This window comes from Ceratocystis lukuohia, assembly GCF_044167205.1.
Source record: "Ceratocystis lukuohia strain C4212 chromosome Unknown Supercontig5_pilon, whole genome shotgun sequence".
NCBI classification, from domain to species: domain Eukaryota; kingdom Fungi; phylum Ascomycota; class Sordariomycetes; order Microascales; family Ceratocystidaceae; genus Ceratocystis; species Ceratocystis lukuohia.
Genome location: NW_027263524.1, coordinates 2142908 through 2157611, shown reverse-complemented (window position 1 = coordinate 2157611; position 14704 = coordinate 2142908). Strand labels below are relative to the sequence as shown.

Here is a 14704-nt window from a genome sequence, read left to right as displayed (position 1 = left end):
GCCAAAATGAAGTGACCGCACATTCCGCAATGCCTTTCATTTTCGTCAGGTTGGTGGTTTAGTCGTGTTAAGCTTCCCAGACCATCACTCCTTTACAATCTACGCATGTCCTTTAAATAATGTAATTTCCCAGTGAGTGGAACAGACCAGTGAGCACAACACTTCCCAATACATCTCTTATTCATTATTGAATTGCGATATAATCAAGCTGATTTAAAATAACTGCCGTGTGATCTGCCAGGCGGCTCTACATCTTTTAAATATGTTTTTCCATAATGGCCTGTCCTCAATTTTCACCCCGTAGGGCAGAATGCCTGCTACAGCCCGCTTCGGCCGAACCACCGATTAGTCATCTTCCTTGAGCAACCCACTAATCGGAGTTCTTTTGAGCTAGAATAATCCGATGGGTTTCGTATGCAAAATAGTAAATCCGTTCGTCGTATTGTACGGTAAGCTTAGGACAATTATGGACTGGCTTGTATATCGTGTTATTGTTTCACCGCTAATTATTCCTATATATGAGTGGGAAATTTGCCAAGACAGCATCCCAAGCTAGCGGCTAGTATACGTGTAGCAGAAGCCACATTGCCAAGGCTTGTCTTTGCAATATTCCTCAAAATCGACCGAGTAGTGGCGTTGATGCACATCAAAGATAAGAAGCTAATGGAGGCTGTTTGATCAGGCCCTTGCGTGGGAATCGAAGTGCTTGAGCCACTTGAGACTAGTATCATTGTCCGTCCACCCATTATGAGTTGTGATAATAGCCCAATCCCCCAGCAAGTTACTTTCCCAGCCAGTACCAGCTGGAGAGGTCATATTGGCCCGCAACGGCGATGAATGCTGCGGGCATCCAGCCTTCGGCATTAATCACCTCAATATATGTAAGCCATTCCTAGTTTCCGAGCTGCACTGATTTAGCCTTTCCGCGCCGTTCTGTACCTATGGCAACAGTTCAACTTGCAATGAGGCCCATCATGAAGCCAGTCTCGTCAAAGTTGTAGATGTCAGCTAGGCTGATACCATATTTTTGCGATTATGTTCTCCACAAGCCTGAACCAACCGCGAACAATGGCTGGATCTTTGCATTTGGCCCTCTTCGATCCTATCTACGATTGAAAGCGCGTGTTGAAGCGTAGCAGTAAGTTGAAAGCCCAGCACTTGCCGACGGGTAACGCGTCGCTGTCGACAAGCAGCCAGCTAGATATTCCTTCAACACCACGTAGCTGTGGGGTGAGGGAAACCCTTGTGAATGAAGGCCAAGAATAAATTTGACAATGGCCTACTCTTCTAAATCGGGCAGTCTCTATGAGTCGGTATTGATATTGCACCGACTTTGAATGCTACCCTGTCAGTAGTGAAGGACATGATAATCCACCTTGTACAATCTTGCGGCAGTTGGCAGGCCTAATTCCAGGTTAGCTAGGTTCGGGTTACAAGGGAGCTTCGAGCAAAGCACAGAGACCTATACTAGTACGTAATCCGTTACTTCCACAGGTACCGCATTATAGCGAAAACATGACAACAAGCAAGTCCCTGGAAGCCTATACACACGCCTCCATGTGCTCTGTGGCCCATTGCTAAGCAGAGGGTTCGTGATGTGGAAGTATTAATGCCTCGATATATTCGACTAAGCTTTGCTCAAGAATCTATTCAGATGTGTATATAAGACCTTTCCTTTCGCCGTGATAACCAGTCGTTTTACTTGTTCTTCACAACTACATCAGTTCTCCACCTCTACACACTCACCATTACCTTCAGTCCTTTGAAACTTCATTTCAACCATATTCTCCTTTCCGATCTTCCTGTCTTCACAAGTCTTAACTTCATTTTTACCAATAACCAAACCAACAAAATGCAATCCTGGACTCTTACCTTCCTTCTCGCTCTCGCTGGCACTGCTATTGCAATGCCGGCGGCTGAGTCTGCTGGCGCTGGTAACATTGTTGCCAGGGGGCTTGAGGGCTGCTGCACTTACGCAGGCAGCTGCATTTGCTACGACTCTGCATCTTATGGCCAACGTGGTGTGGACATGAAACATTGCAAGAATGCAAGCCCTTGTGATGCATCACAAGTGCCCCCGGCATTCAGAGGATCTTCGTCTTAGGCACGAGGCACACTTCTCTGATTACAACATTCGTGTTGTCCTACACATGCCCACGGACTTTTAGTGTTCGAAATCCATAAAGAAGGCTCTGCATTGTGTTTTCTAGGTTCACATTTTCTTTTCATTTTCTTTACGATTTCGATCAAGTAAACAGTATTTGGTCATATCTGAGATTCTCTTGATCTCAGTAAAAACCCATCGCACCAAGCGCTGCAATAGTTGAATCTTTACAATAGTTATTTAGTTTAGCAATATCACTGCATCAAAGAACATGTTATGCAACTTGTGTAACTTGCTCTTTATTTTTGTTTAAATCTCAGCTTCAGTTATAAAATGATGAGACAGTGATTCTCTGCGTGCAACTCCTTTAGTCTGACCACACTATTTTTCATTAATCATTATAGGAGTTGCTCGACAGGCTCTGGCAGCCTCAATGTTCTTACTGTGTATTCTGCAGTGCCTTTCTATTTCATGATGTTAGTTGTTCAGTCGTGTGACGCTTCCCAGACTATCACTCCTTTACAATCTACGTAGGACCTTTAAATAATGTAATTTATCAGTGAGTGGAACAGACCAGTGAGCACAAGACTTCCCAATACATCTCTTATTCATTATTGAATTACGATATGATTAGTTAAGCCTATTTAAAATACCTGGAGCTAGATCTACCAGGTGGTTCTACATCTTCTAAATAGGTCCTTCCATTAGGGCCTGTCTTCATACATACAATTTTCACACCGCTGGATGCCTAAGACACCCACCCTGTTTCCCCCGACTGCCATCTTGTCGAATTTCTTGAACCACCTATTGATCAATATCCTTGTGAGCCCGAAGCCTCTGACGGCCCTGTAGCTCGGTTTCATTTGCTAAATAAGAGATACACCCCATTGTTGGATGAGCTTAGGATAATTATGCACTAGCTCAATTGTTGTGTCATCTTTTCTCTACTTAATATTCTTATGTGGGCAATTTGCCAAGACAGCATCCCAAGCTAGCGGCTAGTATACCTGTAGCAGAAGCCACATTGCCAAGGCTTGTCTTCACAATATTCCTCAAAATCGACCGAGTAGTGGCGTTGATGCACATCAAAGATAAGAAGCTAATGGAGGCTGTTTGATCAGGCCCTTGCGTGGGAATCGAAGTGCTTGAGCCACTTGAGACTAGTATCATTGTCCGTCCACCCATTATGAGTTGTGATAATAGCCCAATTCCCCAGCAAGTTACTTTCCCAGCCAGTACCAGCTGGAGAGGTCATATTGGCCCGCAACGGCGATGAATGCTGCGGGCATCCAGCCTTCGGCATTAATCACCTCAATATATGTAAGCCATTCCTAGTTTCCGAGCTGCACTGATTTAGCCTTTCCGCGCCGTTCTGTACCTATGGCAACAGTTCCACTTGCAATGAGGCCCATCATCAAGCCAGTCTCGTCAAAGTTGTAGATGTCAGCTAGGCTGATACCATATTTCGGCGATTATGTTCTCCACAAGCCTGAACTAATGGTGGATAATGGCTGGATCTTTGCATTTGGCCCTCTTCGATCCTATCTACGATTGAAAGCGCGTGTTGAAGCCTAGCTAACGCTTGAGAAAGTTGACAGCCCAGCACTTGCCGACAGGTAACGCGTCACTGTCGGCAAGCAGCCAGCTAGATATTCCTTCAACACCACGTAGCTGTGGGGTGAGGGAAACCCTTGTGAATGAAGGCCAAGAATAAATTTGACAATGGCCTACTCTTCTAAATCGGGCAGTCTCTATGAGTCGGTATTGATATTGCACCGACTTTGAATGCTACCCTGTCAGTAGTGAAGGACATGATAATCCACCTTGTACAATCTTGCGGCAGTTGGCAGGCCTAATTCCAGGTTAGCTAGGTTCGGGTTACAAGGGAGCTTCAAGCAAAGCACAGAGACCTATACTAGTACGTAATCCATTACTTCCACAGGTACCGCATTATAGCCAAACCATGATAACAAGCAAGTCCCTGGAAGCCTATACACACACCTCCATGTGCCCTGTGGCCCATTGCTAAGCAGAGGGTTCGTGATGTAGAAGTATTAATGCCTCGATATATTCGACTAAGCTTTGCTCAAGAATCTATTCAGATGTGTATATAAGACCTTTCCTTTCGCCATGATGATCAGTAGTTTTACTTGTTCTTCACAACTACATCAGTTCTCCACCTCTACACACTTACCCTTTGAAACTTCATTTCAACCATATTCTTCTTTCCGATCTTCCTGTCTTCACAAGTCTTAACTTCATTTTTACCAATAACCAAACCAACAAAATGCAATCCTGGACTCTTACCTTCCTTCTCGCTCTCGCTGGCACTGCTATTGCAATGCCGGCGGCTGAGTCTGCTGGCGCTGGTAACATTGTTGCCAGGGGGCTTGAGGGCTGCTGCACTTACGCAGGCAGCTGCATTTGCTACGACTCTGCATCTTATGGCCAACGTGGTGTGGACATGAAACATTGCAAGAATGCAAGCCCTTGTGATGCATCACAAGTGCCCCCGGCATTCAGAGGATCTTCGTCTTAGGCACGAGGCACACTTCTCTGATTACAACATTCGTGTTGTCCTACACATGCCCACGGACTCTTAGTGTTCGAAATCCATAAAGAAGGCTCTGCATTATGCTTTCTTGGTTCGCAATTTCTCTTCATTTTGTTTACGATTTCGATCAAGTAAACAGTATTTGGTCATATCTGAGATTCTCTTGATCTTAGTAAAACCCATCACACCAAGCGCTGCAATAGTTGAATCTTTACAATAGTTATTTAGTTTAGCAATATCACTGCATCAAAGAACATGTTATGCAACTTGTGTAACTTGCTCTTTATTTTTGTTTCAATCTCAGCCTCAGTTATAAAATGACAAGATAGTGATTCTCTGCGTGCAACTCCTTTAGTCTGACCACACTATTTTTCATTAATCATTATAGGAGTTGCTCGACAGGCTCTGGCAGCCTCAATGTTCTCACTGTGTATTCTGCAGTGCCTTTCTATTTCGTGATGTTAGTTGTTCAGTCGTGTCACGCTTCCCAGACTATCACTCCTTTACAATCTACGTAGGACCTTTAAATAATGTAATTTATCAGTGAGTGGAACAGACCAGTGAGCACAAGACTTCCCAATACATCTCTTATTCATTATTGAATTACGATATGATTAGTTAAGCCTATTTAAAATACCTGGAGCTAGATCTACCAGGTGGTTCTACATCTTCTAAATAGGTCCTTCCATTAGGGCCTGTCTTCATACATACAATTTTCACACCGCTGGATGCCTAAGACACCCACCCTGTTTCCCCCGACTGCCATCTTGTCGAATTTCTTGAACCACCTATTGATCAACATCCTTGTGAGCCCGAAGCCTCCGACGGCCCTGCAGCTCGGTTTCGTTTGCCAAATAAGAAATGCATCCCAGTGTAGGATGAGCTTAGGATAACTATGCACTAGCTTAATTGTTGTGTCATCTATTCTTATATGGGCAATTTGCCAAGACAGCATCCCACGCTAACGGCTAGTATACCTGTAGCAGAAGCCACATTGCCAAGGCTTGTCTTCACAATATTCCTCACAATCGACCGAATAGTGGTTCATGCCCATCAAAGATAAAAACCTAATAGAGGCTGCTTGATCAGGCCCTTGCATAGGGATCGAAGTGCTTGAAGCATTTGAGACCAGTATCATTGTCCGTCCACCCATTATGAGTCTTGACAACAGCCCAATCCCCAGGCAAATTACTTTCTCAGTAGCAGCTGGAGACGCAATATTGGCCCACATCCACTTCACCTGAATAAACGTGAACCATTCCCGGTTTCCAGCTTGCACTGATTTAGCCTTTTTAAGGCTTCTCTATGCCTGTGACGACAATTCCACTTGTAATGATAGACATCACAGAGCCAGTCTGGTTGAAGTTGTAGATTTCAGCTAGACTGACACGATATTTTGTGATTGTGTTCTCAACACGCGTGAACCAACTACGAATCAAGGCTGGATCTTCGCATTTGGCCCTCTTGTAGTTGTATCTACGATCAAACCGTGTGTTGAAGTCTAGTTGTCGCTTGAGTAAGTTGGGAGCCTAGCGCTTGCTGACGAGTGACGCGTCGCGGTCGGCAAACAGCCGCTTAGACATTCCTTCAACACCACGTAGTTGCGGGGGAAACCTTTGAGAATCTACATCAGGTAGTCTCTGTGTGCTGGTGATGAAATTGCGTCGACATTGAATACCATTTTGTAGGCAATGAAATGCATGATAATCTACCTGGTGTGATCTTGTGGCGGGTTGGAGAGAGACCTGATTCCGAGTTATTTTGAAGGGCCCGAAGGGCGAGATCAATATTAGCCTTATTTCTTGGTTCTGCCATGTTTTTCATGCACAAATAGTCAATTAGATGCGAAGAGAAGAGATTGAAGGATTTTTGGTGCATCTGCTCATCATTGACGTTACTAACACATCTATATTATTGCACATGAAGACCAGTCCTTTCACCCTTCCTAGAATCCACAAATAAAATTCTCGGAAAGTGGGCGCATTATTATTGTGGGCCAGCTGTTGAGTGGGTTGAGTGGAGAGCCGGAACTACTAAATCAAATCCACTGTATTAACCAAGTTCGTATTTTCCCTTTAGCACTTCATCTATGCCACGCCAGGTTGGACTACTGACAGGATACTCCTTGAGGTCATCATGTGGTGGAAAGGCGAACAACAACAATCACATGTAATCTTTAGTTTGATAATGATGGTTGCACAGTACATATTGGCGGCACTGTATGTTCTGTCTGTTGCATGGCGCTATACATGTCAAGTGGCATCCCATACATGCCCCGCTTCTTCAAAACCAAGACCCACCCACACCTCTTGTGGGTGCACGTACGCCCATGAAAGGATTAACACCCTATTATGAATCCTCATGAGCACAGTACAAAAGGAATGAAGTCCCAGGACGTAGTGTAGAAGTAAAACCTTTAATAAACAAACTGATTCAAACAACAAGATCTGTTTTACACTATCTGTCGCGTGGCAGTGGCAATGAACAGGAGTGGCGTAGATGTTACTGCCGGCATGGGACCCCTAGACCCTGACCAACTGTTGAAATGGCCCTAAATTATTTTTAGATGCCAAGTCATTTTCATTATCCCTTATTCCTGCATTTACATTCATCTCCTTTTTCTCTGATAAGCCGCGGCCTTATCAGCTTGCCCGAAGCATCTGGAATGATCGCCGAGGTTCTGTCAATATCCCCCCCCCCCCCACTCTCCCGGATGTGGGTTCCTGTGGCCATAATGCTCGTGGGTCTCGTACTCGGGGCCCAATAGGGCCACGGGTACCCGTGGTTTTAAAATCACACGGGACCCGTGGGACTTGCGTAATCTTTCACTTTCAGCACCATTAATCACCAACACGACGCGTAAAATCGCAGCAATAACGCTCCTTAACCATGGAGAAGTAGGTAATGTACATGTCACCCGAGCGCTGCACTTTTCTTAACCTCTCTTATAAAAATCGCGATAAAAACACCACAACCCATTTAATCAATTAAAATTACTCACTATACTCTTCCCCAGATGTCTCAATCACTACTTTACAAGTCCTTGCGGCTCGTCGGATACTTAGATTTGGGTTATTTTGAAGGGCCTGAAGGGCAAGAAGGGTTCCAGCTTCAATAGTAGTAGCTGGCATGTTAGGTTGTTGAGAATCAATTGATCAAATGAAAATTTAGGTGTAGGAGGGAAAAGTGCGGCGCTCAGGTGACATGTACGTTAACGCAATGATGGAACAAGCCTGGATTGAAGTCGTAGCTTTGCTCCCTGACGATTATCTCCCACCTGCAAGTGAATATGAGTTTCGAGAGTCACTTTTGCATTATCGCCAACTCGCAATAGAATCTATTGCTATTTAATAATAAAGCTGTTTTTGCAACTTAGATGTCTAATTGATCACAGTACTGTACTTGATTATTGTGATGTGTGAGCTGTGCCGAAAGTGAAAGATTACGCAAGTCCCACGGGTACCCGTGGCCCTATTGGGCCCCCTCGTACTCCTACCATTGTCCTAAATTCTGACAACTTCTGGGGACCAAGTGATTTTGTCAACCCATCTGCAGCCATGTTAGCCGTCAGATTATCGGCCTTGGAAGAAGACGCTCCATGTCCGATACTAACCCTAACGTATGTGCGAACTCGAACAGGGTCAGCAACCCTAGTTACCCTAACTTAGGTTTGTTAACGCACCACCACCACAAGACCCTAACGTTCGTTTCGAATGTAATAACAGACGCGGCTCTGTGACCATGTTCTCAAATCCCATTGACTTGAGGTACCCAATCCAGTCCTCATTCCATTGGTAACCCGCTTGTTTCAACCCATATAGACAACGATCCAGTTTCGCAACCATTCCCTCAGGGCAATCGACATTCGCTGGTAGTTTGATGAATGATGAAAACTTCCTCCTTGATCTTGGACTGCGCGAACGCATTGCACACATCCATCTGATGACATTCCATGTCATATTGGCATACAGCTGCCAAGAATAACCTCAGTGTAGCGCTACCAGGAGTCGGTGCAAAACTTTCAAAGAAATTCACGCCATATTCTTGCCGAAACCCTCTCACCACCACTCCGGCTTTATACTTCTCAAGTTTTCCATTGAGGTCATACTCTTTGCCAAAAGCAAATCGAGTGTCAATCGGATCGTATCCTTCTGGATTAGGAACGAATCGCCAAGTGCCAAACTTGTCAAGTGTTTCCAATTCACTCCTGACAGCCTGCCTCCACCCTTGGCCTTCCATTGGATGTGAGATGGCTTGACTAAGTGTCATAGAAGGCTCTGACAACGCTATCGTGGTCTTCTGGGTTGCGCCATGCTCTCCATCCACCCTGGCTCTTTGCATTGGTGGTTGATACTCTTTCGTCTCAAACTCCTCGATAAGCCTTCTCTTCGGCATCTTCCGATGCAGCGATTCAATCAAAAGATTTAGTCTTACATTGATTGACTGCGTCCAGTTGCGTCGTATCGCCTTCATTTCTGAAAAGGGTTTCAACGACTGTTCTTCACCCTGATCTTCCCCTCGGCTTTCAGGCATCTCTACCTCGCTCTTCGCCTGATCACTGTCCACAGGTTCTTCTTTTTCTAAAACCCTTCGATCAAAACTCCGCGGTTCTTTCGATACATCCTTATCCTCAGCCTGGCGCAATTCTTTCTCTTATTCCAGATTCTTGGGTTGCATATTCTCATAGAAATGCACTGATTCGGTAACGCGGACTTTCCTAGCATGGACGTCGGTCTTCTTCGTTTTCCGGATCAATATCAGCTGTTCTATCGTGTCGCTTGTCGAGAAGTCCTTCTTTCGGTAGCACGCCTTAGCCACCCACCTCTTTACACTCAGGGGGAGGCAGAAACAGGAAACTATTGAAGATTGTCTTTTCCGACATGTTGTAGCCCTTCTAGTGCTTGGTATACACTGCCTCGAAATACATCCAACTCTGCAAAATGGTCATACCATTTTTTACAGGAGACTAAAAGATACTTTCCATTTCTTCAAAAGCCGTGTCAGCCGTATCCAAGGGAGAGGCTTAGTGGCTCAAGCACTTCGATTACCATACAAGGGCGGCCCAGATGAAACAGTCGCTATCAGCTTCTTATCCTTGATGGGCATGAAAGCCACCACTAAGTCGATTTGGAGAAATATTGTGAAGCAGCTCCCCAACATCAATTATCCAGCCACTTAAGTCATTTTCAAAAGGAATGAAGGTAGCAATGTATCAGGACACTTTGCTCAAATCTGAGGTCTAGACTCTTCGACAGGCAAATGAAACCCTTGGCAACCGTCATGGAGCAAAAACAGCTCAGCTACGGAATAGATGGGAGATGAATTGAATATAGATTAGAAGAAGTGAGATTAACCAAAAAGACATCAATGCGCAGGCGATGGCGGAATTATCCAGAAGTGATGGTCAGGGAAGGTCGGGGCCAGCGAGAGTAAGGCAGTGTGGAACTTGTGGTAAGGCTGGTCATAACTCAAGAACATGTCAAATAGCTGCCACAGTGTCTACAGAAGAGCATAGCACTCAGTTTAGTTGATTGGATATTGTGTTGTGTTTTCATGCTATGTTTTGTCTTGAGGGTCGATACTTATAGTTGACGTTATCCCTTATTCTTGCATTCATATCCAGACCGATCGCGGAGGTACTCCTAACACCTTCCATGTCCCAATCTGGAGTGACATGACACAACTACATTATATATATCGAATCATGCGAGAATATAGGTCCAGTAATTCCATTAAGCCTCCTCATGGTTCTATCTTTCCCCTCACCCCCAAGTTTTGTTACCCCTTTTCTTATATGAGGACCTTCCTGATAGGAAGCCAGTTTTTATTGGTTTATCTGGCCTTCAACCGGGGTCCTCGGGGGGAGCGAAGAAAAAAAAAAGCACTAATACAAGCAATTGACGACATGGGAAAGCCTAAAAAGTGTGTGTGTTTTGGCGCAGCAGACGCAGGCGCAGGCACGTGCACGTGCACGGACACGGACACAGGTCCCGAGTCTCATGTTAAACTCTTGTAACCTCTCGGGTTTCTACGCGCTCTGTGACCTTAGCCGAGGCTCTACCGACCAGGGGTAGATTCCTACAGCATGCCGATGTTGGGCCATATACGCGCTTCTTTAGTCTAGCGTGTTGTCATACAGAGTTGGGCCTGGGATCTTGGTAAAGAAAAGGGCTGAACGCTCGGATTGTTGTACGAGATGCGAGGATAGTTATACCTGTGTAACTAGCTTTATCATGTATTAGTGCAGAGCATGAGAGTTCTAAGTCTAATAAGGCTAGCAATATTTCATCGTTATCTAGGAATTCCACGTCTAAGCTAAGACTGATCTTACCTTGTGGACTTGTGTGAGAAGCGCAAAACCCCATGCTCCTGACGAGGAACTATAGCATATTCACAACTGTTTTCTTTTTTTTTTTTTTTCTCATTTCCCTTGCACACCGCGAAAGTGGGCATCCTTATGTCAGGGTCCTTGTATTAGTTCTAGAAGATCATTCACTAATATCGCTTGAATAAAAAGTGGAGAGTAAAAGGTTGGCCAAGCAGATACCTCCCGATACGCTCAAATATCCCTTCTCGCCTATTCCCACCGAGCGTCCCCAGTTTGCGAGCGGCTTTGTCGGCTTTGCCATCACCTCCTTCTAACGAGTGGGCGCTGAGTCTGGATCCAGGAGTGCACACCAGGCGTCATCAACAATCACGCGGACGTTGTTGGCATTGTAGCACCAGCAGAAGTTAGCCAGCCACTAGCAATTATTGTAGTCATACCCTTCGTGGTTGGGATATGGGACTGCTATGGCAGCTTTGGCTGCAAAGGTAAGAAGTGTGATAGTAGCCTAGTGAACTTGAACTTGAATATATTTAACGTCTACGGGAATCACAGAGATCAAACGACGCCGGACTGGTTACCGGACAGAAATGAACCCTCTGCAAGGTTCACTATGGAGTTTTGGCGAGCGAAGCGCAAATGCTCCCAAGTTACCTTGTTGCTGGTTTCCGCTCTACCGTGGTTAAAGTACAATAGGCAAAAAAAAAAAAGGAAACAAAGAAAGGAAGGAAAGAACGAAAACAAAACCAAACACCAAACATCAAGCAAAGAAACTAGGCAGTGAACAGAGCGTAGAACGAATGCAAAAGAAAAGTAGCAAAGAAAACTAGACTCGTACCTCCACACTCCCTCTCCCGACAGATCACCTTCTCCCACACCGTCCTCTCTCACGTCCCAATGCGGAACACTCTCCACTTAGGGTCTAGTTTCCCTGCCAGATATCTGCAGCTCTTGTCTCCTGTGAGGAGCTTTCGAACAAATCTCATGGACAGGTTCTTTTCATTGCCTAGACATTCCCATGGGTGGGTAAAGGTCTTGGCCTGATCGCACCCTGCGACTGGGCAGTGTAATTCTGCGTTCCTGTGGTTGAGCCGCACGTGATACTCTTTGAAGTCGCCGTGTCCGGAGCGCGCTGCCAGGATCTGGGCGACTGTGCCTCTGTGTAGCCCCTTCATCCAGCCGATGTCATATGGTCTCGGCCAGTTCAGCGCTCCGCCGAGGTGCTTGATCTTTGGGCAGTTTTCTTTCATCCAGTTTCGGAAGTCTGCTTTAAAGGCTTCATTCCTCCACCTTCTTGCTGCCGTCAGTAACATTGTGGCCTTTGGGACCAGAAGGTCTTCGCTCTTGCAACCCGCTTTGGCCAGCTGGTCAACTGCTTCATTGCCCGGGACTTCGCAGTGTCCTGGGACCCAGTGCACCTTGCCCACCGGCTTTTCCAGGGCCAGGTTGTCTGATCCGCCTTGCCATCTTGCGAGGGTGCGGCGGATCTCGTCTATCGCAAGCTGCGAAGTGCCTGGTTTCTGCATCCTCCGGCCAATCCGCTTTACCACTCCCAAATTGTCGACACATAGGTTCAGGCCTTCTGCTTGTGAGGGGGCGACTTCAGCGGCCGCTCTGACTGCCTTTAGGGCAGCAATCGCTTCCGCATCCGCCACTTCTCTGTATCTGCCGCATGAGCCCTTGCCCTGTGCGAGTATTTTGCCCCGGAAGTAGACAGCCCAGCCTGCTCCAGTGTCTCCATCACTGTTACGTGAGCCGTCTGAGTAGGCCCAGATCGTCTCTTGTGACTCCTTGCTGAGCAGGTCCAGGTGAGCCTCGGCTGCCTCTTCTTTGCTCAGTTTCTCTGCCAGCGACTCGGCTGGACCTTCCTGTTCTGGCCGGAGTTTCGTCGAGTCCCTGATCGGGTGTGGTAACAGGGCCTTTGCCTCATCGATGCTCCCGTCAATCGTCGTCCAGTACAGAGGGTGGTCTGCATTGCATGTTGAAGCCCGTATCCCTCCTGTCCGCAGCATGTCCTGGCAAATGATTGCCATGTTCGGGAAAGCTGCGAATCTGTAGAGGCACTTCTTGCTTGTCGTTTTGAAGACAGGTACAGCGGCTCGCAAGCCTTCTCTGAGAACCTTCCCCAAAATGCCCATGCTGGTCTTGCTGGCTCTGGGGAACCAGGTGGTGGCCGCATACGTCATCTGTGGTAGCATGCATGCTCTCACTGCCTGCATTACCGAATTCGGGGGTGCGCCGCTGTGGACTCTACTGATGCGGCGCAGCACGTTTGCTGTCTTGCGTGCCTTGGTCGCCAATTCTTGGCACTGCGTTTTGAAGTTGAGGCTGGTGTCCCAAATGACGCCGAGCCACTTCATTTCCTGCACTGGACTCAGCGTTGTTCCGTTTGGGAGTCGAAGCCCTGTGTTCATGCTCGAGAGTTTGCGGCCGGTGTACAGATGCATGACTCCTGTCTTACTCCAGTCGATCCTCAGCTCATTTTCCCTACACCACTCCACCGCGTGTGTCATGTAGGTTTGCAGCGTGGTAATGTTGGTCTGGACTGATGGCGACGAAACATATATCAGACCATCATCTGCGTATCCCAGGCTGGGTAGCTTCTTGAAGAGTTCCGCCATGTACAGCATGTACAGTATGGGGGAGACTGGAGATCCTTGTGGCAGACTGCCTCCCACTTCTCTCTCCACTGGGAGCCCTCCTTCGACCGAGAGGCTGACGCGCCTATCCGTCAGGAAAGAGCCTACCCATTTGCACAGAGACTCTGGCCATCGCTGCCCTCTCAGACGTGTCACCAGCCTGTTTTTCCTAACCGCATCAAAAGCTCCTTCTATGTCGAAGGTGACAACTGATGTGATCTTTCGTATTTTCGATTCGCCGATGACAACATCCGCCAATTTCCATGTGAGGTCCGTGGCGGCCCTCCTCGGGACTGCTGAGGCATAGTTCTGTGGGATGATGTTCAGCTCCACTGCTTGCGCAGCAAGTCTTCTGGCCACCATCCTTTCCAGGCTCTTCCCCAAGGTTGACAGGAGTGAGATCAGCCTGTAGCTCCTCGGGTGCGACTTGTCCGGTTTCTGCTTCGGGATAACCACCAAAGTTGCCGATTTAAAAATCTTGGGGTGGTATCCTAGCTCCATACATAAGCCGAACAGTTTTGTTATTGGCTCAGCGAAGGAAGGCCATGCTGTCTTCCAGGCTGTGTTTGGGATGCCATCTTCTCCCGGTACAGTGTTCCCAGCGTGGAAAACCGCTTCCCTGACTTCTTCCCGGGTAGGGCGATTCCAGTGCCGCGCCCTTGGGTTCGGTGATAGTAGCCTAGAGTTGCATAGTTTCTATGTGTTGATAGGAAATAACCGAGCACGACTAAGTAGGTAGCTTAGGGTAGAGTAGAAGTAGAGGTAGACTTGGGATAGAAAATAAAGATAGCAGATCGGAAGCTGCAGAGAGAGTGTGTTATGAGAAAGAGTAGAAGGAAGTGGAAGTGTAGCTGGAGGTGGGTAGAGAAGAAGACTGAGCGACGAAGCAAAGAACCACCTCATGAATATGTATGTGTGTGTTGGAGTGTGCATGTTCGGGTATGCATCAGTACATCCTCTAAGAGAACACAAACGGCCGCCTTCACATCCGACCCCGAGAAATTCGTCGTCTCGGGGTAATCAGTGTTCTATACACCGCTATCTGCTGCATTAACGGCTTTCTTATTGATAACAGGATACCT

General features: G+C 46.8%; 4 protein-coding genes across 4 annotated transcripts; 2 read left to right on the top strand and 2 right to left on the bottom strand.

The window, feature by feature from the left end:
- Positions 1–1852: 1852 nt before the first annotated feature.
- HOO65_050469 (uncharacterized protein) lies at positions 1853–2104 on the top strand (the record flags this gene model as incomplete). The annotated part of the gene is made up of 1 exon (XM_071000906.1): positions 1853–2104. One exon carries the CDS (start codon positions 1853–1855, stop codon positions 2102–2104), a length of 252 nt encoding a protein of 83 aa, XP_070858528.1.
- A 2287-nt stretch (positions 2105–4391) lies between these two features.
- Positions 4392–4643, top strand: HOO65_050468 (uncharacterized protein; the record flags this gene model as incomplete). Its single annotated transcript, XM_071000905.1, has 1 exon — positions 4392–4643. One exon carries the CDS (start codon positions 4392–4394, stop codon positions 4641–4643), a length of 252 nt encoding a protein of 83 aa, XP_070858527.1.
- A 3864-nt stretch (positions 4644–8507) lies between these two features.
- HOO65_050467 (Copia protein) lies at positions 8508–9191 on the bottom strand (the record flags this gene model as incomplete). Its single annotated transcript, XM_071000904.1, has 1 exon — positions 8508–9191. The coding sequence occupies one exon, from the start codon at positions 9189–9191 to the stop codon at positions 8508–8510; it is 684 nt and encodes a 227-aa protein (XP_070858526.1).
- Positions 9192–11870: 2679 nt separating this feature from the next.
- Positions 11871–13985, bottom strand: HOO65_050466 (putative double-stranded RNA/RNA-DNA hybrid binding protein; the record flags this gene model as incomplete). Its single annotated transcript, XM_071000903.1, has 1 exon — positions 11871–13985. The coding sequence occupies one exon, from the start codon at positions 13983–13985 to the stop codon at positions 11871–11873; it is 2115 nt and encodes a 704-aa protein (XP_070858525.1).
- Positions 13986–14704: the final 719 nt, after the last annotated feature.